Below are 24,513 nucleotides of genomic sequence, written 5' to 3'. Positions count from 1 at the left end.
CATCAGGACCCAGGGGAAAGAGCAGTGACCCCGTAGGAGACTGAACCAGACCTACCTGCTAGTGTTGGAGGGTCTTCTGCAGAGGCGGGGGGTGGCTGTGCCTCACCGTAAGGACAAGGACACTGGCAGCAGAAGTTCTGAGAAGTACTCCTTGGTGTGAGCCCTCCCAGAGTCCGCCATTAGCTCCACTAAAGAGCCCGGCTAGACCCCAGTGTTGGGTCGCCTCAGGCCAAACAACCAACAGGGAGGGAACCCAGCCCCACCCATCAGCAGACAAGTGGATTAAAGTTTTAATGAGCTCTGCCCACCAGAGCAACAGCCACCTCTACCCACCACCAGTCCCACCCATCAGGAAACTTCCACAACCCTCTTAGATAGTCTCATCCACCAGAGGGCACACAGCAGAAGCAAGAAGAACTACAATCCTGCAGCCTGTGGAACAAAAACCACATTCACAGAAAGATAGACAAGATGAAAAGGCAGAGGGCTATGTACCAGATGAAGGAACAAGATAAAACCCCAGAAAAACAACTCAACGAAGTGGAGACAGGCAACCTTCCAGAAAAACAGTTCAGAATAATGACAGTGAAGATGATCCAGGACCTCATTAAAAGAATGGAGGCAAAGATCAAGAAGATGCAAGAAATGTTTAAAAAGGACCTAGAAGAATTAAAGAACAAACAAACAGAGATGAACAATACAATAACTGAAATGAAAACTACACTAGAAGGAATCAATAGCAGAATAACTGAGGCAGAGGAATGGATAAGTGACCTGGAAGACAGACGGTGGAATTCACTGCTGTGGAACAGACTAAAGAAAAAATAATGAAAAGAAATGAAGACAGCCTAAGAGACCTCTGGGACAACATTAAATGCAACAACATTCACATTATAGGGGTCCCAGAAGGAGAAGAGGGAGAGAAAGGACCAGAGAATATATTTGAAGAGATTATAGTCGAAAACTTCCCTAACATGGGAAAGGAAATAGCCACGCAAGTCCAGGAAGCACAGAGCGTCCCATACAGGATAAACCCAAGGAGAAACACGCTGAGACACATAGGAATCAAATTGGCAAAAATTAAAGACAAAGAAAAATTATTGAAAGCAGCAAGGGAAAAACGACAAATAACAAACAAGAGAACTCCCATAACGTTAACAGCTGACTCCTCAGCAGAAACTCTACAAGCCAGAAGGGCATGGCATGATATACTTAAAGTGATGAAACGGAAGAATCTACAGCCAAGATTACTCTACCCAGCAAGGATCTCATTCAGATTCAATGAAGAAACCAAAAGCTTTACAGACAAGCAAAAGCTAAGAGAATTCAACTACACCAAACCAGCTCTACAACAAATGCTAAAGGAACTTCTCTAAGTGGGAAACACAAAAGAAGAAAAGGACCTACAAAAACTAACACAAAACAACTAAGAAAATGGTCATAGGAATATACATATCGATAATTATCTTAAACGTGAATGGATTAAATGCTCCAACCAAACGACACAGGCTTGCTGAATGGATACAAAAACAAGACCCATATATATATGCTGTCTACAAGAGACCCATTTCAGACCTAGGGACACATACAGACTGAAAGTGAGGGGATGGAAAAAGATATTCCATGCAAATGGAAATCAAAAGAAAGCTGGAGTAGCAATACCCATATCAGATAAAATAGACTTTAAAATAACGAATGTTACAAGAGACAAGGAAGGACATAACACAATGATCAAGGGATCGATCCAAGAAGAAGATATAACAATTATAAATATATATATACCCAACATAGGAGCACCTCAATACATAAGGCAACTGCTAACAGCTCTAAAAGAGGAAATTGACAATAACACAGTAATAGTGGGGGACTTTAACACCTCACTTACGCCAATGGACATATCATCCAAACAGAAAATTAATAAGGAAACACAAGCTTTAAATGACACAATAGACCAGATAGATGTAATTGATATTTATAGGACATTCCATCCCAAAGCAGCAAATTATACTTTCTTCTCAAGTGTGCACGGAACATTCTCTAGGATAGATCATATCTTGGGTCACAAATCAAGCCTCAGTAAATTTAAGAAAATTGAAATCATATCAAGCATCTTTTCTGACCACAACGCTATGAGATTAGAAATGAATTACAGGGGGAAAAAAACGTAAAAAAACACAAACACATGGAGGCTAAACAATACGTTACTAAATAACAAAGAGATCACTGAAGAAATCAAAGAGGAAATCAAAAAATACCTAGAGACAAATGACAATGAAAACACGATGATCCAAAACCTATGGGATGCAGCAAAAGCAGTTCTGAGAGAGAAGTTTATAGACATACAAGCCTACCTCAAGAAACAAGAAAAATCTCAAATAAACAATCTAACCTTACACCTAAAGGAATTAGAGAAAGAAGAACAAACAAAATCCAAAGTTAGCAGAAGGAAAGAAATCATAAAGATCAGAGCAGAAATAAATGAAATAGAAACAAAGAAAACAATAGCAAAGATCAATAAAACTAAAAGCTGGTTCTTTGAGAAGATATACAAAATTGATAAACCATTAGCCAGACTCAACAAGCAAAAGAGGAAGAGGACTCAAATCAATAAAATCAGAAATGAAAACGGAGAAGTTACAACAGACACTGCAGAAATACAAAGCATCCTAAGAGACTACTACAAGCAACTCTATGCCAATAAATTGGACAACCTGGAAGAAATGGACAAATTCTTAGAAAGGTATAAGCTTCCAAGACTGAACCAGGAAGAAATAGAAAATATGAAGAGACCAATCACAAGTAATGAAATTGAAACTGTGATGAAAAATCTTCCAGTAAACAAAAGTCCAGGACCAGATGGCTTCACAGGTGAATTCTATCAAACATTTAGAGAAGAGCTAACATCCATCATTCTCAAACTCTTCCAAAAAACTGCAGAAGAAGGAACACTCCCAAACTCATTCTATGAGGCCACCATCACCCTTATACCAAAACCAGAGAAAGATACTACGAAAAAAGAAAATTATAGACCAATATCACTTGAATGAATATAGATGCAAAAATCCTCAACAAAATACTAGCAAACAGAATCCAACAACACATTAAAAGGATAATACACCATGATCCAGTGGGATTTATCCCAAGGATGCAAGGATTCTTCAATATACGCAAATCAATGAATGTGATACACCATGTTAACAAATTGAAGAAGAAAAGCCATATGATCATCTCAATAGATGCAGAAAAAGCTTTTGACAAAATTCAACACCCATTTATATAAAAACTCTCCAAAAAGTTGGCATAGAGGGAACCTACCTCAACATCATAAAGGCCATATATGACAAACCCACAGCAAACATCATTCTCAATGGTGAAAAACTGAAAGCATTTCCTCTAAGATCAGGAGCAAGACAAGGATGTCCACTCTCACCACCATTATTCAACATAGTTTTGGAAGTCCTAGCCACGGCAATCAGAGAAAAAAAGAAATAAAAGGAATACAAATCGGAAAAGAAGAAGTAAAGCTGTCACTGTTTGCAGATGACATGATACTATACATAAAGAATCCTAACGATGCCACCCAAAAACTACTACAGCTAATCAATGAATTTGGTAAAGTAGCAGGATACAAAATTAATGCACAGAAATCTCTTGCATTCCTATACATTAATGATGAAAAATCTGAAAAAGAAATTAAGGAAACGCTCCCATTTACCATTGCAACAGAAAGAATAAAATACCGAGGAATAAACCTACCTAGGGAGACAAAAGACCTGTATGCAGAAAACGATAAGACACTGATGAAAGAAATTAAAGATAATACCAAGAGATGGAGAGATATACCATGTTCTTGGATTGGAAGAATCAACATTGTGAAAATGACTATACTACCCAAAGCAATCTACAGATTCAATGCAATCCTTATCAAATTACTAATGGCATTTTTTACAAAACTAGAACAGAAAATCTTAAAATTTGTATGGAGACACAAAAAACCCTGAATAGCCAAAGCAGTCTTGAGGGAAATAAATGGAGCTGGAGGAATCAGACTCCCTGACTTCAGACTACACTACAAAGCTACAGTAATCAAGACAAGATGGTACTGACACAAAAACAGAAATATAGATCAATTGAACAGGATAGAAAGCCCAGAGATAAACCCACGCACCTATGGTCAACTAATCTATGACAAAGGAGGCAAGGATACACAATGGAGAAAAGACAGTCTCTTCAGTAAGTGGTGCTGGGAAAACTGGACAGCTACATATAAAAGAATGAAATTAGAACACTCCCTAACACCATACACAAAAATAAACTCAAAATGGATTAGAGACCTAAATGTAAGACCGGGCACTATAAAAGTCTGAGAGGAAAATATAGGAAGAACACTCTTTGACATAAATCACAGCAAGATATTTTTTGATCTATCTCCTAGAGTAATGGAAATAAAAACAAAAATAAACAAATGGGACCTAATGAAACTTCAAAGCTTTTGCACAGCAAAGGAAACCATAAACAAGACGAAAAGACAACCCTCAGAATGGGAGAAAACATTTGCCAATGAATCAATGGACAAAGGGTTAATCTCCAAAATATATGAACAGCTCATGCAGCTCAATAGTAAAAAAACAAACAACCCAATCCAAAAATGGGCAGAAGACCTAAACAGACATTTCTCCAAAGAAGACATACAGATGGGCAAGAGACACATGAAAAGCTGCTCAACATCACTAATCATTAGAGAAATGCAAACCAAAACTACAATGAGGTACCACCTCACACCAGTTAGAATGGCATCATCAGAAAATCTACAAACAACAAATGCTGGAGAGGGTGTGGAGAAGAGGGAACCCTCTTGCACTGCTGGTGGGAATGTAAATTGATACAGCCATTATGGAGAACAGTATGGTGGTTCCTTAAAAAACTAAAAATAGAATTACCATATGACCCAGCAATCCCACTACTGGGCATATACCCAGAGAAGACCATAATTCAAAAAGACACATGCACCCCAATGTTCATTGCAGCACTGTTTACAATAGCCAGGTCACGGAAGTAACCTAAATGTCCATAGACAGACGAATGGATAAAGAAGATGTGGTACATATATACAATGGAATATTACTCAGCCATAAAAAGGAACTAAACTGGGTCATTTGTAGAGACGTGGATGCATCTAGAGACTGTCATACAGAGAGAAGTAAGTCAGAAAGAGAAAAACAAATATCGTATATTAACGCATATATGTGGAACCTAGAAAATGGTACAGCTGAACCGGTTTGCAGAGCAGAAATTGAGATACAGAAGTAGAGAAAACACATATGGACACCAAGGGGGGAAAGCGGCGGGGGTGGGGGGTGGTAGTGGGATGAATTGGGAGATTGGGATTGACATGTATACACTGATGTGCATAAAATGGATGACTAATAAGAACCTGCTGTATAAAAAAATAAACTAAATTTAAAAAAAAGAAAGTATAGCCTCTGGGGTTCCTGTTCTGAACGTTATTTGCTAATAGAAACAACTGTGTCAACATTAGTCTTGAAGCAATACCGTGGCTGTAACGTAATTTACAAGAAAGTATGTGTTCAAAGAGCAGGCACACCAGGTGTGCACGGGTTATCTCAGGACTGTTACAAGCAGGCTCTGGAACCCAAGGTCAGCACCATGCTGGTTCCTAATCCTGTATTAGATTCTTGCTGCTGCTCTAACAAATTACCACAAATGTACTGGCTTAAAACAAAGACAGATATATTCTCCTACACTTCTGGACGTCAGCAGTCTGAACTGGGACTCACTGGGCTAAAATCAAAGTGTTGAAAGGGCTGTGTTCTTCAAGAGCTTCTAAGGGGAGAATCCATTTCCTTGTGTGTTCCAGCTTCTGGAGGAATCCTGCGCTCCTAAGCTCATGGCCCCGCCGCCTTCAAGGCCAGCAATTGTATCATGCTGACCTCTGCTTCCTTCATCACATCTCCTTCTCTAAGTCTCCTGCCTCCCTCTTTCACTTATGGACTCCTGTGATTATATTGGGTCCATCGAGATAACCTACAATAGTCTTCCTATTTTAAAGTCATTTTAATAATGACCTTAATTCCCTTTGTTATCGACCAGGGTTTTTGGACTCCTTAGTCAGTAGAAATTGATCAGAGGCCAGACAAGAAATTCAGGCAAGGCTTTATTGGGACCCCTGCCACAGCAGGGGGCAGCAAGAACAAGTATCATGTTCCCTTGCTAGCTCACTCCCCGAGCAGAACAAGCTGGTTCCTTACGTGGGGGTGAAGGTAGGGATGTGTCTGGGGCTCGGGCCTGGGGGGTGGCTAGGTGGTCTGCCCACCCCTTTGGCGGTATTGTGCACAGGAGGTACCCTGCTTTTGCTCCCAGCTCTTCAGAGGTGCCAGTTGAGCTTGTTTGGTCTTTTTGTATTTTTTGTCCAGAATTTGCCCCAACTGCACATTCATGAAGTTATTTTTAGACCCTTATAGTTTCTTTGTATTTTGCTGCTCAGGGAGACGTTTGTCCAGGTTCAAGCGTTGCAGCACAGCACAAAGGGTCCCAGGTCCCAGCCTGTCTCACCTTTACCATGTAACTTAGCATATTCACAGATTCCAGAGATTAGGATATGGACGTCTTGAAGGTGGGGGAATTATTCTACTCCTTCATAGGGCATACAAGGCTCTCTACCATGCAGACCAAAATTGTCTTTCTGGCTTCATCCCCCACCAAAGGCTGTGTATTAGTGATATATGGCTGTATAACAAGTCACCCTAAAGCTTAATGGCTTAAAACAACAACACTTATTATCTCACAGTTTCTATGGGGGAGGAATCCAGGGACAGGTTACCTGGGTCCTCTAGCTCATGGTCTTTCATGAGGCTACAATCAAGATATGGGCTGGGGCTGCTTACATCTCAAAGCTCAACTGAGGAAGGATCTGCCTTCAAGCTCATTCTCGTGACCCTTGGCGGGATTCTTTCCTCCCTGGCTGTGGGATAGAAGCTGCTCTCAGTTCTTTGCTGCACCGGCCCCTCCATAAGGCGTCTTACAGCGCGGCAGCTGCTTCATCAGAGCAAAAAGCAAGAAGAGCCAGAGAGACTGCAAGCAAGACGGAGCCGGTCTACTGCAACCTCATCCCATCACTTTTGCTGTATTATATTTATTAGAGGCAAGGCCAGCCCACACGCGAGAGAAGGGGATTAATTACATAAGAGCATGAATGCCAGGAGGTGGGAACATGGGTCGATGTTAGAAGCTGTCTAGCACACCCCAATACGTATCCTGCGTTCTCACCTATGAAACCACCAAATTAGTCCAAGAAAGAAAAAAAAATGCTTTTTTTAATCACCCATGCTATATATTTGTTCATTAATTCACTCATTCAAAAAGTATTCATTTGATAATGCCACTTGCAGCAACATGGATGGACCTAGAGATTATCATACTAAATGAAGTAAGTCAGACAGAGAAAGACAAATATCATAAGATACTTACATGTGGAATCTAAAATATGATACAAATGAACTTATTTACAACGCAGAAACAGACTCACGGACATAGAAACCAAACTATGGTTACCAAAGGGGAAAGGGGGTGGGGGAGTGATAAATTAGGATTTGGGGATTAGCAGATGCAAACTACTATATATAAGATAGATAAACAACAAGGTCCTACTGTATAGCACAGGGAACTATGTTCAATATCCTGTAGTAAACAAAATGGAAAAGAATATGAAAAAGAATATATAACTGAATCACTCTGCTGTACACCAGAAACTAAAAAATGAAATGAAATAAATAAAATGAAATGAAATAAAAAAGTAAATAAATAATTTTTTAAGTATTCATTTGATTCCTACTGTGAGCTGGGTAGTGTCTCAAGTACCTGGGACAAAGCAGTGTACAAAATAGATTAAGCTCCTGCCCCTTTGGAGCAGACATGCTAGTGGGGAAGGAGACATACAGTAAGTGAACTACACATAGAGTATGACAGAGGGTGAGGCGCTAGAGCAGGTAAGGGGCACGGTGGGTGTCAGGGAGGTGAGGCTGTCTCATATGTAATGGTCTGGAAGGCTTCTCTAAAAGCTGACCTTTGAGCGGAGACATGAAAGAAGTGAGGGAGCCACCATAAGAGTATTTGGAGTAAGGATTTCCCAGGCAGAGAGGACAGCAAGAGCAAAGGTGGCTGATGGGTTCAAGGAACAAGAAGTGCTGCTGGAACAGAGTGAACAAAGGAGAAAGTGGGTGGAGGTGAAGTCCAGAAGGAAACCAGATGCCAGATCTTACAGGGCCTGGAGGTCGTCAAAAGGAATTTGAATTTTTCTTTTTGCTTTTTCATCATATGGTACATTTTCTCAATTTTTATCGGAGTATAAGTTGATTTACAATGTTGTGTCAGTCTAAGCTGGGAGTCACTGTGAGAATGGCCTCCTAAAAGGAGCTACTTAAAATGCGGTGGTTAGAAAAAAAACTAGCCCCCTCCTTCGTAATCTCATTACTTCCAGTTCTCTGTGTGAGGGGGAGATATACTTTGCTTTATTATACAGCTACAATTCTAAAAACATTTTATAATATATACATATTACTTAATATAGTTCATTGAGCTCACGTTTTGCAATTACTTACTTTCAAAGATAATATCTGAAAGCCCAGGGTGTTTGAGACTGCTTTCATCCCCAGATAAGGAAAGAGAAATCAAACAAAACCATTTATGGCCCATTGCTTTCCCAACATCAAACAACTTCAAAGAGCCTAGGCTGGAACCCAGGTCACGTCAATTTAATTCATTGCATAAAGCCAGACCTCACCTGGCTGATGCTCGCCTGAGAGCCAAGAGGGCTTATTGTAAAGCAAGTGCCTCAGACTGTGAGGTGCTGCCTTAGGGATCCCCCAAACCCCAATGAAGTGGTTGCCGAGAGGCGGTCTGGGTGCGCAAAGGCTTAGGAGAAGGTCTCTGTTACATTCGCACGTTAGCCAGCCTGCCAGGATTTTAGTAAAGGACACTTGGTCATCGCTGCCTTCACCACATGTAAGCCCTGAGTGTCTCCTATGACTGTGCGGCCTACATGTGACCTTCAGGCACCTTGGAGGCTCTATAGTAGGTAAACTTAGATAAGCAAGTGGATAGTTTTATCTCGGAGAGTGCAGTGAGCATAAGTGGTTAGGAGCGCCTGGAGGATGGGGGAGGAGAGCAGACTGTTTTACAAGAGAAGCATATATAAGAAAGAGTAGAGAAATACTCTACTTGCAAACACTGGGACTTGTGAAGGGAGACGTGGACAGGAGACAGCGGGATGACCCGGGTCACCCTCCAACTCCTGACCCTTCTCTGGGCTATGACTGGGACCAGCACCCAGACCCGAAGCTCATGCTGTGAGTAGAGCATTTTTTCCAAGGTCAGGGAAGCAGTTACCCTGGGGATAGGCAGAAACCTCAGACACTGAAGTCTGCTCATGAGACAGTGCCTGGAAACAGTGATCACTCTAGGAGTTCCAAAGCGGGTGAGTCAGGGTGTGAGTGTGTGTGGTTCATCTTTCCTGACTTAACAGCATAAGTTCTTTGAGAGGCAAGTCTATGCATTTTACTTTAAGAGAAATTGAAATATCATTGCAGGAATGATGGTTGATGATACAGAGAAAGGTCTTCAGTGGCTGTTCTGACCAGGTACCACTATTAGTGAGAACGTTGGGTACCTGCTGAGGATAGGTCATATCCCAAATCTTTCATATTTGTCATGTAAGAGGGAGAAAAAAAATGGATGCAAGGAAATCAGTGACTTCTAGGAACATGCTAGAAATAGCATGAAATGTCTGTGAGCCATAGTGCTCGACGTTACTAAGTGAAAAATCACTTTCTTAAAGATAAAGGCTATTTGGGAAGATGTAGGGACTAATTGGCCTCCAAAGAAAAAGCCCAGTGTTTTCTCCATGGCTCTTTAATAATCACCCCAAAGGGAGCATCCCTGAGGATACCAAGGCTAATCCTGTCTTCTCCTAAGAGACACAGGAAACATGTTTCTGAGAAGAGGGAATGAGGATGAGGGGTTTGGTAAACGGCTTTGTCCCCTGCAGCTGTTCCCTTAGCAGAGCAGCCCTTGGTTAATGGCATCCAAGTGCTCATGGAGAGCTCCGTGGTCAACTCTGCCTTCCCAAACCCCAGCATCCTTATTGCCATGAACCTGGCCGGAGCCTACAACTTGGAGGCCCAGAAGAACCTGACTTTCAAGCTCATGGACAGTGACACAGCTGGTGAGAAGCCAGGGCCCCTCTGCCTGCTCCCTGAATCTCCATCCCCAGGGCCCACCTCCTTGTGCCCCCACCCCAGTGCTACCTGTGATGGTACCTGAATCACCCGAACACCTTTCCCTGCATCCCTGGAAGGACTCATGTGTGAAGTCAGGGCATTCACACAGGAGGGCAGCAAAGCAGAAAGAGCTCTAGATTAAATGTAAAAGAGCGGATTTCCAGGTCTGGCTCTGCCACTTACTAATTCTGTGACCTTGAACTAGTCACAGATCCCCATCAACCACTCGGTCGTCATTTGCGAAATGCAAATAATTCTAATAACAATAACACTAATAGCAATAACAACAATAACAATAATAATAAAATCTCTGTTCTGCCTACCTCACAGGAGTTGCCTTCAGGTTCAAATTAGATAAACTTGAGTAAAGTTAAAATTATCTTGTAACTATACATTTTTTTAATATATGAATTTCTATGGGTATTCTTGCTGCTTTTCTAAACAGATACCAGGAATTCCTGATGGGGTTGTCAAGTCACATAGAGGCCACTAGATTAATGGCCTATTTAATGTTTGTCCATACTTCTTCAATGTTTTTCCATACTTCTTTCCTTGAGAAAGATCAAAAAACTAATCACATTATTTAAAAAATCGAAATGATCTGGAAAGAAGCAGAGAGCTCAGCCTGGCCCCTGGTGCTCTCCCCTGAGAACGCCTTTGTTTAACTATATTGTTCTCTCTTCCACAGACCTTACCGTTGGTCAGCTTGCCCTCACCATTATGGCCCTCACCTCCTCCTGCCACGACCCTGGGGAAAAAGTATCGATTCTACAGAGAAAAATGGAGAACTGGGAACCTTCCAGTAAGACCTCATCAGAAGGGAGGGGGAAGTGAGGCAAATGGCTTTTCCTGAGAATTTTAAATCTATAAAGAAAAAGGAAGGGAGAGTGGAAGTTTAGGCAAGAGACACAAAGTACCTCTGATGATCCCACAAGTGAGATCTCCACTTCCAATCCAATGAACTAGAAAAGACCACTATCCCAGGCAAACAGTTCTATGCCATCATTGAGGACAGCAGCATCCCTCTTATTCTGTTCTCACGCCAGATGACAGTCTTATTCTGAGACACATGGAAGTTATCTCTTGCCATATGGTATCTTTCCTTTTGGACAGGTTTTCTGGCAATGTATCTTTAAAAGGTTTAGCTTTTCCTTTTTCACAAATATCTTCTTTACAGTGAACGTGAGTCTTATGAAGGCCCTCTATCCCTTTCCAAGGCCTCAATATCCCTGCTTCATCCTTCTATGGGCCCAGCCTGGCGATCTTGGCGCTGTGCCAGAAACACCCGGCAACGACCTTACCCATAGCAGCCCGCTTTGCCAAGAGCCTGCTGGCCAATTCCTCTCCCTTCGACGTGGGTGAGTCGGTTACCACTTTCACACAGTGCCCCGAGCTGGGAACATCAAGGTCACTGAAGGGTAGAGCTGGAGGGAAAGTGGGAGGGGGGGAGCTTTCCATGGAAGAGGAGCTGAGGACCGTGAAAATGCCTGGAGATGAGAGATACTGGGCAAATATTTGTTGGACATGTGAATTAAGGTATAAATGAAAGAGAGAAAATAAAACAGAAACCAGGACAATACTTGCCACGTCTGACAGTTACAGACAAATCAGGATCTCCACTGAGGACAATAAATACGTCATCCAAGGCAGGAGTTGCTCCCAGACGAGTGATTAAATTATCAAATCAGTGTCGGACTCAGTCCCGCCCTGAACCTCCTCTTTAGTCGCTGCTGATGCTTCCACACTCTATTCTTCTCGATGCTCCTCCTTACTACATCCAAATATTCTTTTCTTTTTTTTGGCTGTGTTGGGTCTCTGTTGCTGTTCGTGGGCTTTCTCTAGTTGCAGCGAGCGGGGCTGGAGCATGGGCTCTAGGTGCGTGGGCTTCAGTAGTTGCAGCACGCGGGCTTCAGTAGTTGTGGCTCGCGGGCTCTAGAGTGCAGGCTCGGTAGTTGTGGCTCACGGGCTCTAGAGTGCAGGCTCAGTAGTTGTGGCGCACGGGCTTCGTTGCTCCGCGGCATGTGGGATCTTTCCGGACCAGGGCTCGAACCCGTGTCCCCTGCGTTGGCAGGCGGATTCTTAACCACTGCCCCACCAGGGAAGTCCCCAGATATTCTCTTTAACTAAACAGCTACCCTCTGAACACTAAACCCATAATGCTCCCCTTCAAGGATGCACTGGAACCATCTTATTCCTTCATCCTGCAAGCACGTGGCTGCTTGTGAATGGAAGCTCTATCCTCTACCACACCATGTCCTTCTTCTGCACATAACGATCCCTTCTCTGTATGATGCCCTCTGTGGGGGGCACTGTTATGTCCCTCATTGGTGGTCATCTTTTCTCCTCTACCACTATCTAAGCAACAGGATTATCTCAGGGTTTCACCCCTTATACGTGCCACATCAGCAACCTCTCTCTTTTCAGGCTTTAGCAGACCAGCACACAGGTAGGTATTTACTCAAGTACCCTCCCCATGGGTCAAACACACACTGGCCTCTGTTTCCCATCTGGGACCTCATGCATTGCTGGGGCCTCTCTGCCAGTTCAGGAAATTGGGGCTTCTTTGCCAACATTTTCATCCTTAATGAGGTGATGAAATTTTGGGTGGAGATTAGGGTGGGGAGGGAAAGATCGATGAAAAAAATGCCATCTGGCAAGTCTTTGATTTCTTCTGGTCTCGTCATGCCAGAGTTTTTGCCCATTCAGTTCACACATAATAAGAATGAAATAATGAAAAAAGCCCTTGTGCTGGGTACTATGGGAGATGAAAATCCCCGCCCCCCGCCATCTGAGAACTCACAGGGCACAGTTAACAGCAGACAGTGCTGAGATTGCAAAACAGGTACAAACAACAAATGCTAAAGGAATCCAGAAAAGAGACTACACTTGTTGTAGTGTAGTCTCTTTTCTGGATTGACAGAGAGGATTCCGTGAGAGGTGGTGATGGCTGGACCTTCACCAACTGCTGACATCTTGAAAGATAAACATTGGGACAAGAGAAGTGGGATTGAAAATGTTGCTAGTCGACTTTCATTCAAAGCATGAGCTGTGGAGTCATACACATCTGCATTCAGGTGTGTGGCCTTGGGCAGTTACCTAACCTCTCTGAGCCTCCATTTCCTTGTCCCCTAAATGGGGATAATTATAGGTCCTATTTCACAGATTGTCCTGAAGGGTAAAGGAGATGATGAATCTGAACACAATAAGCACACAACTGTCAGCTGTTCATATTGTGGTGGTGGTGGTTGTCTTATCCCGTGCTGTGATTCTCAGACACAGGAGCAGTGGTGACCTTGGCTCTGACCTGTATGTACAACAAGATCCCCATAGGTTCAGAGGAAGGTTACAGAGCCCTGTTCAGCCAGGTACTAAAGAACACTGTGGAGAATATCAGCATGAGCATCCTAGACAACGGCATCATCGGAAACATCTACAGCACTGGCCTTGCCATGCAGGTAAATGCGTCACTGATGCCCTTCGCTGGGTCCATGTCCCTAAGCCTGGATTGTAGGACCAAGAGACCAGGCTTCTGGTAGTATCTCTGTGGAGGACCAGCTACTGTGACTAGAGGTAGATTCCTTACGGCACCTGTGCCTCAGTTTCTCTACTGGTGAAATACAGGTACGTGTTAATTCATCCCTACCTCACAGGTAAAGTATAAAATCAAATATGCATGAACTCTTTTCCCTTCCATGGGAAAAAAAAAAGAAATAAATAAATCCAAGAAATGTATTGGTTTATTATGAATAATGATCAGTTTGTTCATAATAATTATAGACAATTGAAAGTTTGGTGTATTAGAAAATAACTATATTCAAGGAGGTCCTCAAAAAATATTGAATCTTCTGATTCCATGCTGCCAATCAAGTGTTCTTCTATCAGATCTTTACCTTGATCCAAGAAAAGGTGGGATTGTATTCAAAATGATTAATGAAAATAATCTAAAACTGCCTGGACATCTAATCTTTGTCAAGGTCTTTTACTATCTCAGTCTCAGTTCAACCTCACAAAGATCCCTAATATATGTCAGCGCCAGATGTGTCTGGTCATCAAATCTATGCTCAGTCCTATGCTTCCCTACTATAGAGTTTCAGGCTTGGATTCTATAAGATGCTGCTTGATATAGCTCCAAATACAACCACACACACACACACACACACACACACACACACACACACACACACACACACACACACACACACACACACACACACACACACACACACACACACACACACACACCTCCCCTTCCGTTGATTAGGGCAACATCTTCCCCTGGAAAACACACCAATAATAATGGGGAGAGAGAACCAACTAGAATCAAAAATTAAAGGGTCACCTGTGGCCAAATCCTGTAGTCCAAACTAAGAAATTTATGCTCCAGAGTCCCAAAATGCCCCATGGGATTAAGAGAAAAACTACATTATGACCTTCCCAACTTGGAAATCCCATAAACAGAGAATCGTAATATCATGCTTAGTGAATTAAATCAAGCAAAGAAAGATAAATGCTGCACGATATCACCTATATACAAACTTGTGGTTACTGAAGAGGAGAGGGAAGGCGGGAGGGACAAATTAGGGGTATGGGACTAACAGGTACAAACTACTAGGTATAAAATAGATAAGCAACAAGGATATACTGTATAGCACAGAGAATTATAGCCATTATCTTGTAATAATCTATAATGGAGTATAATCTGCAAAAATACTGAATCACTATACCATATGCCTGAAACTAAAATAATATTGTAAATCAACTATACATCAATAAAAAATAAAGAAACAGAACCATGGAGTTACAATGCCCACCCTACACCTAATTTAGCTCTGAACTAGTGCAGGGGGTTGGAGACTGGTCTGATATTCTATACATTAAAAATTAGTGACGTAATGTACAGCGTGGTGACTATTGTTAATAATACTGTGTTATATATTTGAAAGTTACTAAGAGAGTAAATCTTAAAAGTTCTCATCACAATATAAAAAATGTGAAACTATGTGTGGTGATGAATGTTAACTAGACTTACTATGATCATTTGACAATATATACAAATACCAAATCATTTGTTACTACACCTGAAACAAAGATAATATGTCAATTACATCTCAATTTTAAAAATATTTTTTAAAATTAAGATTAAAAAATGAGCAAAGGGCATAAATAGACTAGAAATTAGTTCACGTTAAACATAAGAGTAAATACACAGTCCCCACTCCAATGCGCTATAGGACCAACTAACGAAAATAAAGTCAGTTTCTACGTCATGTCGTGGCCAATAAAATTTTGTCAGAGAGCAAAACACTGTTTGTTTTTATGGCTGAATCATACAGAAGCTTTCCCAGGCCTCAGGTCTAGAAAGCTTTGTGGGGGAACAAGGAAGTCTTGAAGAAATCTAGGCAAGTTTTATTCGTGACTCACTTAAAATAACCTTGCTCACCTTAGAGCCAGACGGAGAAGTGTTTGCTTTTGCTAATTTGGTTTGTGCATTCTATCTGGGATTTTAGCACCTGCAGAGTACACCGTGAAAAGCTGTACCTGGGAATTAGTTTTTCCTTGGAAAAAGGCAGGACCTCACCCATATGCAGATAGCAAAGGCCACGTGGATTACTGGTCAGTTAGGATACATAACCTCTCCCTACCCGCCTTATGCCAGAGTTTACCCAGGCAGCCCGAGGTCTGAAATCACCAGATACCTACTATATAAACTTTTTCTAATCTCAAATGTTCTGGTGTCAAAAACAAAGGGTTTCTAAGGCTGTAACAACTTGGGTTTGCATTCCAGATTGGCCACCATCTTGGGCAAATATTGAATTTCCTGGAATTTCATTTTCCCCATGATAGCAAAGGTATAAAAAAAGTCACAGGCACAATGTGGCATTTAATAATTATTTGTGATCTCTCCCAGTGGAAGAGACGTGATATTTAGCTTCCTTTGCAGCCTTCACTCACCCTCTGCCAGCTGTCAGTGCCCTTCAAGTGACCTAGGCCACCCACATTGTTTCCCAGAGGCATTTCCTCCTCTTTCTTCCATAAATATTCCAACACTTTCAAGGTTCCTCTGACAAGAACCTAACTTGGGGACATAAAACTTCTTCATGCGAAGTTATTACTGACTTCTAACTAGCTAATGCATTACTCCTTTCTAAAGAGTTGGTGTTGTGATGTTTTATCCCAAGGGGATACATCTCACTTAGTGGGATTTGGGATATGAATATGGCAAGTGGACAAGATACAGATACCATTGCTGGGAAAGCCTGACTGATGCCCTTTAACCAAACTGTCCTGTAAAGGGGCCTCTGGGAAGAGCCATTGTCATGGTTATGGAGGTTAACAGAGCCTGTCAAAACCGCCTAGTTGCTCACAGTACTGCCTCTAGCTCACAGCCATTTCTGGTTCCCCTCCCTTCACCCATTTCCCATTCAAAGCTTCAAGTGAATGGGTCATCAGCAACCCCAGACCATTAACATGCTGTGGTGGATGAGTCAGCACAACTGTAAAGGCAGGGAGGTGCTAAGGACAGCTTCCGCAACACAACGTTACAAAATGCTTTTGCATAGCATCCCATCTGAACCTCCAATGACTGCCCCAAAGGTAGGCAGGAGCTATGATTTCTATTTTACCCGTGAGACAGAAAACTCAGCAAAGTAGAGTGACTTGCTTGGTGTATTCATCAAGACTCATTTTGCAAATAACAGAAACCCAAATAATTTTTGCTTAAGAAAAAAAAATGGACATTTACTATTTCACAGAAACTGGGGGATCCAGGGCTCGATTAGGTGATTTCAGGATTAATCAGAATAAAGGGCTCAAATCACATCAGGGATCACTCTTTCATCATCTCTCAGCCATGGTTTTTCTCATTCTCTCCTGCTGTATGGCTTCCTCAGAGTGGCTGAGAAAGATGGTCACCAGCACCTCCATGATTACTAACCCCAGCAAGGGGGAAGAAATGTTTCTCTCTCCCAATGTCTGTGTATCCTGGAAGGACTCTGATTCGTGCATGTGTCCATCAATCACTGTCACCAAGAGGATAGTACTCTACGATTAGCCCAGCCCATGAGTCCACCCTTGTGGCCAGGATCGTGGAGCCTCTAGCTGACAGTACTGACATGATCAAAGAATGGGGGAAGAGTCCACCAAAGGGTGTGTAGAACAACAAGAAACAAGAGAAGTCTACTACCGTTAGATGGCCAGGCTGTCCTACAATAAAGCTTCCCCAGGAGCTTGCTTTGCCAGCTCTCATCCTCCTCCTACATGCAAGAACTGTTAGTAAATACTGCAGCCCTAATAGCACTCCCTGAAACTGAATGTAGCTCAGATATTTATTGTGTGACTGCTACGTGACAGACACTGAACTAAGCAGTGGGGACACAGCCGTGAATAAGACAGATGTCGTCCTGAACCTCGTGCAGCTTCGGTTTTGGACTCTGGTTGATCACAAAGATTAGTGATCAAGTCTGTCCCTTATAAGGTTAATAAAGGCCAACTCTCAGCTATACCTAATCTGTCTCTCTCTCTCTACCCACCCTCCCACCCCCACCCCGGCCCCAGGCTCTCTCCGTGACACCTGAACCACCTAAGAAGGAGTGGAACTGCCAGCAGACCATGGATTCTGTACTGGATGAGATGAAGGAGGGGAAATTCCACAACCCCATGTCCATTGCCCAAATCCTCCCTTCCCTAAAAGGCAAGACATACCTAGATGTGCCCCACGTGTCTTGCAGCCCTGGTAAGAACTCTTTAACATCTGTCTCTCCCTATAAAGTGGCAACTTATGCCAGGAATGATACGTGGACCAATTTTAAGTGGCATAAGGTCTTGTTATATACATGACTGCCGTGTAGGCAGGGCCAGTTCCCAAGAGTTGTGTGTTAGCACACAGCCATGCTGTCCTGCCCTCAGAATTCTGCTCCCACATCCACTCCATTCGACACACATTTACTGAGAACCTACTATAGGTAAATCATTTTGTTGGATGCTTGTGGAGAGAGAAGATCCATGGTCCTAACAGTCAAATAACATATGATGTCATTCATTCATTTGACAAATGCACCAAACACTAGGCAATATCTTATCATATCTGCTCTTTACAAAGTCAGGAGATGGTATGTAGACAAAAACTACAATATTTGGAAGAATGAAATAAGTATTAAACAGAAATAGAAGCCATATACAGTGCAAAAGCAAAGAAAGTATGACCAATCATTGAGTTTGGGAACCTTAGGAGAAGAACAGAGTTGACATTTCAGCCAAGACTTGGAGATATAAAAATGTGCTCACAGCACACCAAAGGGATGGGGTGGAAATCTGGCACGTTACCTTTTTATTTGAAATATCTTTATTTTATCCATTTACAAATATAATACAGAGATACTTAAAATTCAAACATGGCAGAAATATACATCTAGAAAGTAGAGTCCTGCAAAAAAATTTATCACCCCAGAGTCTTTGGTATAGATTCCTCCAACTCTTCTTTCTAACCAAATACTAACATAAAGTATGATTCATCTTATGTTGCATGGACTTCCTGAGATAAGTAAGCTCCTTGTCTATCTCAGTACAGAATCTATAGAGACCACAATTAAGCAACCTGACCACAATCATACCAAACATAGCCACATTCACTAACTCCTTAGGCTGCTTCCCAAAGATTTCCCAACTTGAACAAGGTGGCCATGGAGTCCTTCCTAGGATTCTGCACTAGGTGCCCAGGTATTTTGTTAAATGGCCTGAAACTTACTACCTTTGCTTCCAGATTCTTCGGGCTAACAAAAAACCCCAAGAGAACAGTGAGCACCATGTAAAATACATGACTTAGGGCTCACAACCCTCCCTTCAGTTGACAAATCCTTTTAACAAAATAAACGTTCGTTATTAAGCTAGCTGTCAGTTCTTCAGCTACGATCAATTCTCTAGGATGGAAATGAGAGTTTCATAGGTCACACCAGTTCTTCAGAACAATCCACAGAGGACACAAAACCACTGTCATCTCTTAAAATGTGTTCTGGGATAAGCTGCCAATAACAGAGATTTTGTACCTATACTACAAACCCCATAATCTTTAACAAATTTGGCCTCTTTGCTCTTCCCAGGTCATGAGGTGCAACCAACTCTGCCCAGCCATCCTAGCCGTGTTCCCACCTCAGCATCCAATATCACCGTCAAATACACCATAAATAACCAGCTGAGGAGTGTGGAGCTTCTCTTCAATGAGACCATCAATGTTAGTGTAAAAGGAGGATCAGTGCTACTTGTTGTCCTAGAGGAAGCACAGCGCAAAAACCCCACATTCAAGTGAGTGTTACAAGTGACATTCACCATTCCTCCCAAGCCCAACCTGAATTCCCATTCTCTCTCTTCTTCCTTCATTTTCTTGCTTTTTTGCCTTCTGATCATGTAACAGATCTTTATTTAATAGCCCCCTGAGGAGCCTGCGATCTAGTAACTAGGCAAGGCTCTCATAAAAATTAAATCATTCAAGTCAATATAAGATGGAGTTTTTAAAACAGGAATTCAAAGGAGAGAGAGCACAGTGTGGATTAGAAGAGTCAAGGAAGGCTGGTGGCTTTGGACCACATTCAAAGAATAGGTACCATACAGGAAGATAGGGAAGGATGGTATTCTGGGAAGAGGGGGATGGTGAGGACAAAGCATTCGAGACAGGACTGAGTAAGGAATTTAGGGTCAATGAGTAGACCAGCTTGACGAGACAAGAGAATACAGGACTGAATTAAATGAATGATGTCTGGAAGGATACATTGGGTGATATCGTAGAAAGCCTGAAATACCAGGCTAAGGAATTCGGACTTCATATTGCAGAGAAGCATTGAAAGTTTTTGAGTAAGAAAAGTCATGTTGTAAAATGTTCATTGGTTTGGGGAATGAGTGACAAGGAGGAAAGCTACGGCGTGACTACAGAAATGAAGCTGTAAACTGATGGGGACTTCATCTAGGAGACATGTACTCATACCAAGGAAGATGCCCCAGGGCTCATGAGTGACTGCATGTGGGGGTCAAGAGCAAGACGCTTCAAAACTATTGGTAGGAGTGTCAGGAAGAAAGAATGTCCTTCAGAGAAAAACCTAATTCCTTTAGATGATTAATTGTTGGCATTCGAAACAGAAACATTAGGAAGCTTTTGGAGGTATAAAGGAAGTCCTAGAAAAAGAGGTCAGGACAAGCAAAAGAGACTGGGTAGTCATCTGATAGAGTTGACGACTGAAGTTAGGGACGGTGTAGTAGGTGGCAGATACAATGCTTCCAATAAACCATGAGACAGATAGAATCATTCCCATTTTACAGACAGAACCACGGAGGCCCAAAACGGTTAGGTAACATTCTGAAGATCACATAACAGGCAAAGTATAGGAACTGAGATCTGAAGCCAGATTTGACTGACTCTTATGCTCTTTCTACTACCCAGTTGGGAAAGGGAAAAATATAGAAATAAATCACAAGGGAGAACATTGAACTTTGGGGAATGTTTATGGTTTGCAAAACGAGGGAACAGTAGAGAAACATGGAGAAGCCTAAGCTATAGGAGGAGGAGGGGGAAGATGCCAGGTCATTGCAGGTCATGGAAAGGAAGAGAGGAGATACTTTCAAAGGGAAGATGGCCCAATCCAAATTCTGCAGAGAGCTGTCCAGGAGAAAGACTGACAAAGGCCAAGGAATAGACGAGTGACGTGGGATCTATTCTCCAGGGTTAGGATAAGTACACGTGTGTCTGCTGCCCACAGACCAGCTCCATCACTTCCCTAACTTCTGTAGAACAGGTCAAGATAAAGATCGCATTTCGAGAATACTTAATTTTCCAACAGCCTGCTGAATGTACATTACTTCTTCTCTAAGCTCAGCTTTAATTTTACCTGATTTAACTTTTCCTAACTATAAATGTAATAAATACACATAGGAGAAATTTTGAGGGGGGGGAAGCATAAAGAAGAAAACAAAACATCTATAGTCTATCTATAATATAATCACTGTTGGTATTTTTTATAATTTTATAGGTATTTTCTCCATGCATATTACAAATAGTTGTGATCCATAATTAACGAGATAGATAGATATTTCTGATACAATGTGTATCCCACATTTTCACTTAATATTATTGCATAAGCATTTTCCCATTTCACTGAAAAATATGATTTTCTTAACTGCAAAAGAGTCAATCTTGGATATTCATTCCATCTCTCACCCAATTTTTTTGCCCATTGTTGGACATTTACATTTAAAAAATCTGCTTAATGATAGGTTTTTAAAAAATCTGTTCATTTTATTTTTATTTAATTCCAAGTGAAGTAATTTTATGTTCATTAGTCATTTGCGTTTCCTCTTTGAAACATGATTTTTTTCTGATCTTTAAAGCATTTAGAAGGTCTCTGTCCCTTCATCTTAACTTCTTATTGCCTGACTTAAAGTGAGGTATTAATCGTATATGATTTTATTCTTACAGATTTGAAACCACAATGACATCCTGGGGACTTGTGGTCTCTTCTATTAACAATATCGCTGAAAATGTTAATCACAAGACGTATTGGCAGTTCCTGAGCGGCAAAACACCTTTAAATGAAGGTGAGAGAAGAAAAGGAATGTGGGCATTTTCTCCATCGTTTGAAGGCTAATTCTTTCATTTCCATATTTAATTTAATCGATAAATAATTGTGAGATTCTATGTATATACAATAATTGTACATATAGCTGTTACATACGTATGTACATATGCAGATATATTATGAATATATATACAGTGTTGATAGATAGATAGATGGATAGATAGAACAGATGGGTAGCTCTCTAAAAAAGCTTTTGAAAAAATCAAGAATCCTAACTCCACCCCGAGCCAGTGGGAAAATATCCAGTGAACAAGAAAAGTGGATTGACCTAAAGTAGTAAGAGCTAAAGAAGGAAAAAGCAGATGTGAGAAAGATTTTTTTTTTTAAGTGTGTGATCTAAGAAGATGGCCAATTTGGGGTTAAAAAATTAAACACGTATGTGTAAAGCAAAAGAACAGTGAATTCATAGCCAGTGGGAAATAAATGAGAGGGATAAGATAACATCTATTAATGTAGTAATGTTATCTTATTTCATACATCAGCTCTGTAGGCATTAGTGACTCTTTTTACAACAAAAAAAAACTAAGTCTCGCAAACAAAAAAGGGACTTGCCCAAAGCATCCATGTAGTATGTGATAGAGCAGATAATCAAGGCCACAGCTTCACTCAAAATCCATTCTTCGCCTTCTTTTGTTGTAGTGTTGTTAAAAATCACCAGAAAGAAGAATGTTTGTGTGGGGAAAGTGGGAAGAATAAAACTCAGACTTCAGCAAAACCTTAACAATCTTTAAAATGTTTGCGCAAATACTAAAACATCCTGCAGCTTAAAAAGAGTACTGGTCTATGGTTTTGTCGAAGCACGATGTTACCTAGTTAACCTGATGTTCATTGTCACCCTTCTTTGTCAAGATGCTTCATTATCCAAGATTACAATGAGAGAGACGTTTTTCCTGGAGCCTACCATGGATTTGACAAAAAAATCTGGCCAGTCAGAATTTGTGGAATTGTAGCACAGCATTTAAGAAAGATCTTAGAGTCACATAAACCTTGGTTAGAATCCCTTTCTCTCTGTCTCTGTCTCTCTTTTTTTTTTTTTTTTTGCCACACCATACAGCTTGCAGGATCTTAGTTCCCTGACCAGGGATCAAACCTGGGCCCAGCAGTAAAAGCGCTGAGTCCTAACCACTGCACCATCAGGGAATTCCTGAAGCCCCTTCTCTTATTTTCTAGCTACACTAGGCAAATAATGAATCTTCTCTGAGGCACAGTGCCCACAGCTATAATATGGAAAGAGCAGTAACCATTTCTTAGGTTATTGTGAGGATTAGAAATAATGTGTTTGAAATGAGTAAATTCAGTGCCTTTTGCATGGTATCTGTTCAAAAATGCTAATCACTATCGTTATTAATTCTCTTACCACCTTCATCTCAAGAATTGCCCTGGGAACGCAGATCAGGCTAATTCTCATGTCTGCCAGTTACTTTTCTTCTCTGGGGAAAAGCAAGTCCTCTGAGATCCAAAAAGATCTGGGCCTGGAATTGTCATGCTTTCTGATGCCTCGCTACTTCAGAGTGAATCATCGATTATGTCACCATCTGTGCTTCCTGCCCAGAAAGACGAGAATTCTCAACCCATTGCCCTTCCTCACTTCTTACAAAATCTTCTAAACGGAACATGAGTTCCCGCCTTGAATGCTCTAAATTTGGCTTACATAAGCCCTTTTAATAGAAATTACTTTCTTGCATACTTATTATGTGTCAGATACTGCATGAGGCATTTGGCAATCATTATTTCTAATCCTGAAAATAATTCTTCAGCATAAATACTAGTAGTACAATACTGTATATGAGGGAAGGAGGCTGGCACAATCTAAGGGGCTTGGCCAAAGACGTGCTCCACATGGCAACTGAGAGCCTGGAAACAAGGACCCCTGAATCTCAGTTCCATGCTCCCTTCATACTAATCAACTCTATGGCGATTTTGTCTCTCTAACCAATTTGATGGGCTGGTCCCGTGGGAGAGTGGTGTGGTTAGGGCACCGTGGGCACCTCGTGTTGTTCTCTGCTTGTTTCCAGGAGTTGCTGACTACATACCCTTCAACTGCGAGCACATCACAGCCAACTTCACACGGTACTAAGGAGGAGAAGGATTGAGCTTCTATCAAACGTCCCCAGAGGACGGCTGGAATTTTTTTTTCACCTCATTTCAAATCTGTGCAAAAAAGTCGGCATTTACAAGGCTACCATATTCCTGGTTAAAACATGGAAACCACAATGTAAAATAAATGATGCAAACTTCACTGGAGTTTCAACATCTGTGACCCATGAAAGCAAAAGTCCGGCTTCTCAAGACAATGACCCCCAGTCATCATTTAAACCTAGGGTGAGGGGGGAAAGGGGGCGTCTGGCTGATATTCTGGAAGGTCATTCTGACCGTTTTGATTAATTAACCAACACACTCTTTTATTCTATAAAGGAAATGATGTATCTTTAAAACTTCTATTTTTATTTCTTATACCAAGTACTCCTTTTCAAATCACCTAGTGTAAACATATATATGTACACACATTCATCCATAATAAAGTGACCAAAATTATTTCATATGAAGCTCCCAGATGGTTCAGAACTAGGTAAATCATGTTATCGATATATCACAAACTT

General features: G+C 41.5%; 1 protein-coding gene across 1 annotated transcript; it reads left to right on the top strand.

The window, feature by feature from the left end:
* Positions 1 to 9,286: 9,286 nt before the first annotated feature.
* CBLIF (cobalamin binding intrinsic factor) lies at positions 9,287 to 23,990 on the top strand (the record flags this gene model as incomplete). Its single annotated transcript, XM_082660973.1, has 9 exons — positions 9,287 to 9,365; positions 10,064 to 10,240; positions 10,984 to 11,097; positions 11,513 to 11,653; positions 13,569 to 13,750; positions 17,850 to 18,027; positions 19,391 to 19,592; positions 21,754 to 21,872; positions 23,929 to 23,990. The coding sequence occupies 9 exons, from the start codon at positions 9,287 to 9,289 to the stop codon at positions 23,988 to 23,990; spliced, it is 1,254 nt and encodes a 417-aa protein (XP_082517099.1).
* Positions 23,991 to 24,513: the final 523 nt, after the last annotated feature.

Source organism: Grampus griseus (genome assembly GCF_964374135.1).
Source record: "Grampus griseus genome assembly, chromosome: 8".
Classification (NCBI taxonomy): domain Eukaryota; kingdom Metazoa; phylum Chordata; class Mammalia; order Artiodactyla; family Delphinidae; genus Grampus; species Grampus griseus.
The sequence above is the reverse complement of the archived record's forward strand: the minus strand, read 5'-3'. Positions and strand labels throughout refer to the sequence as shown.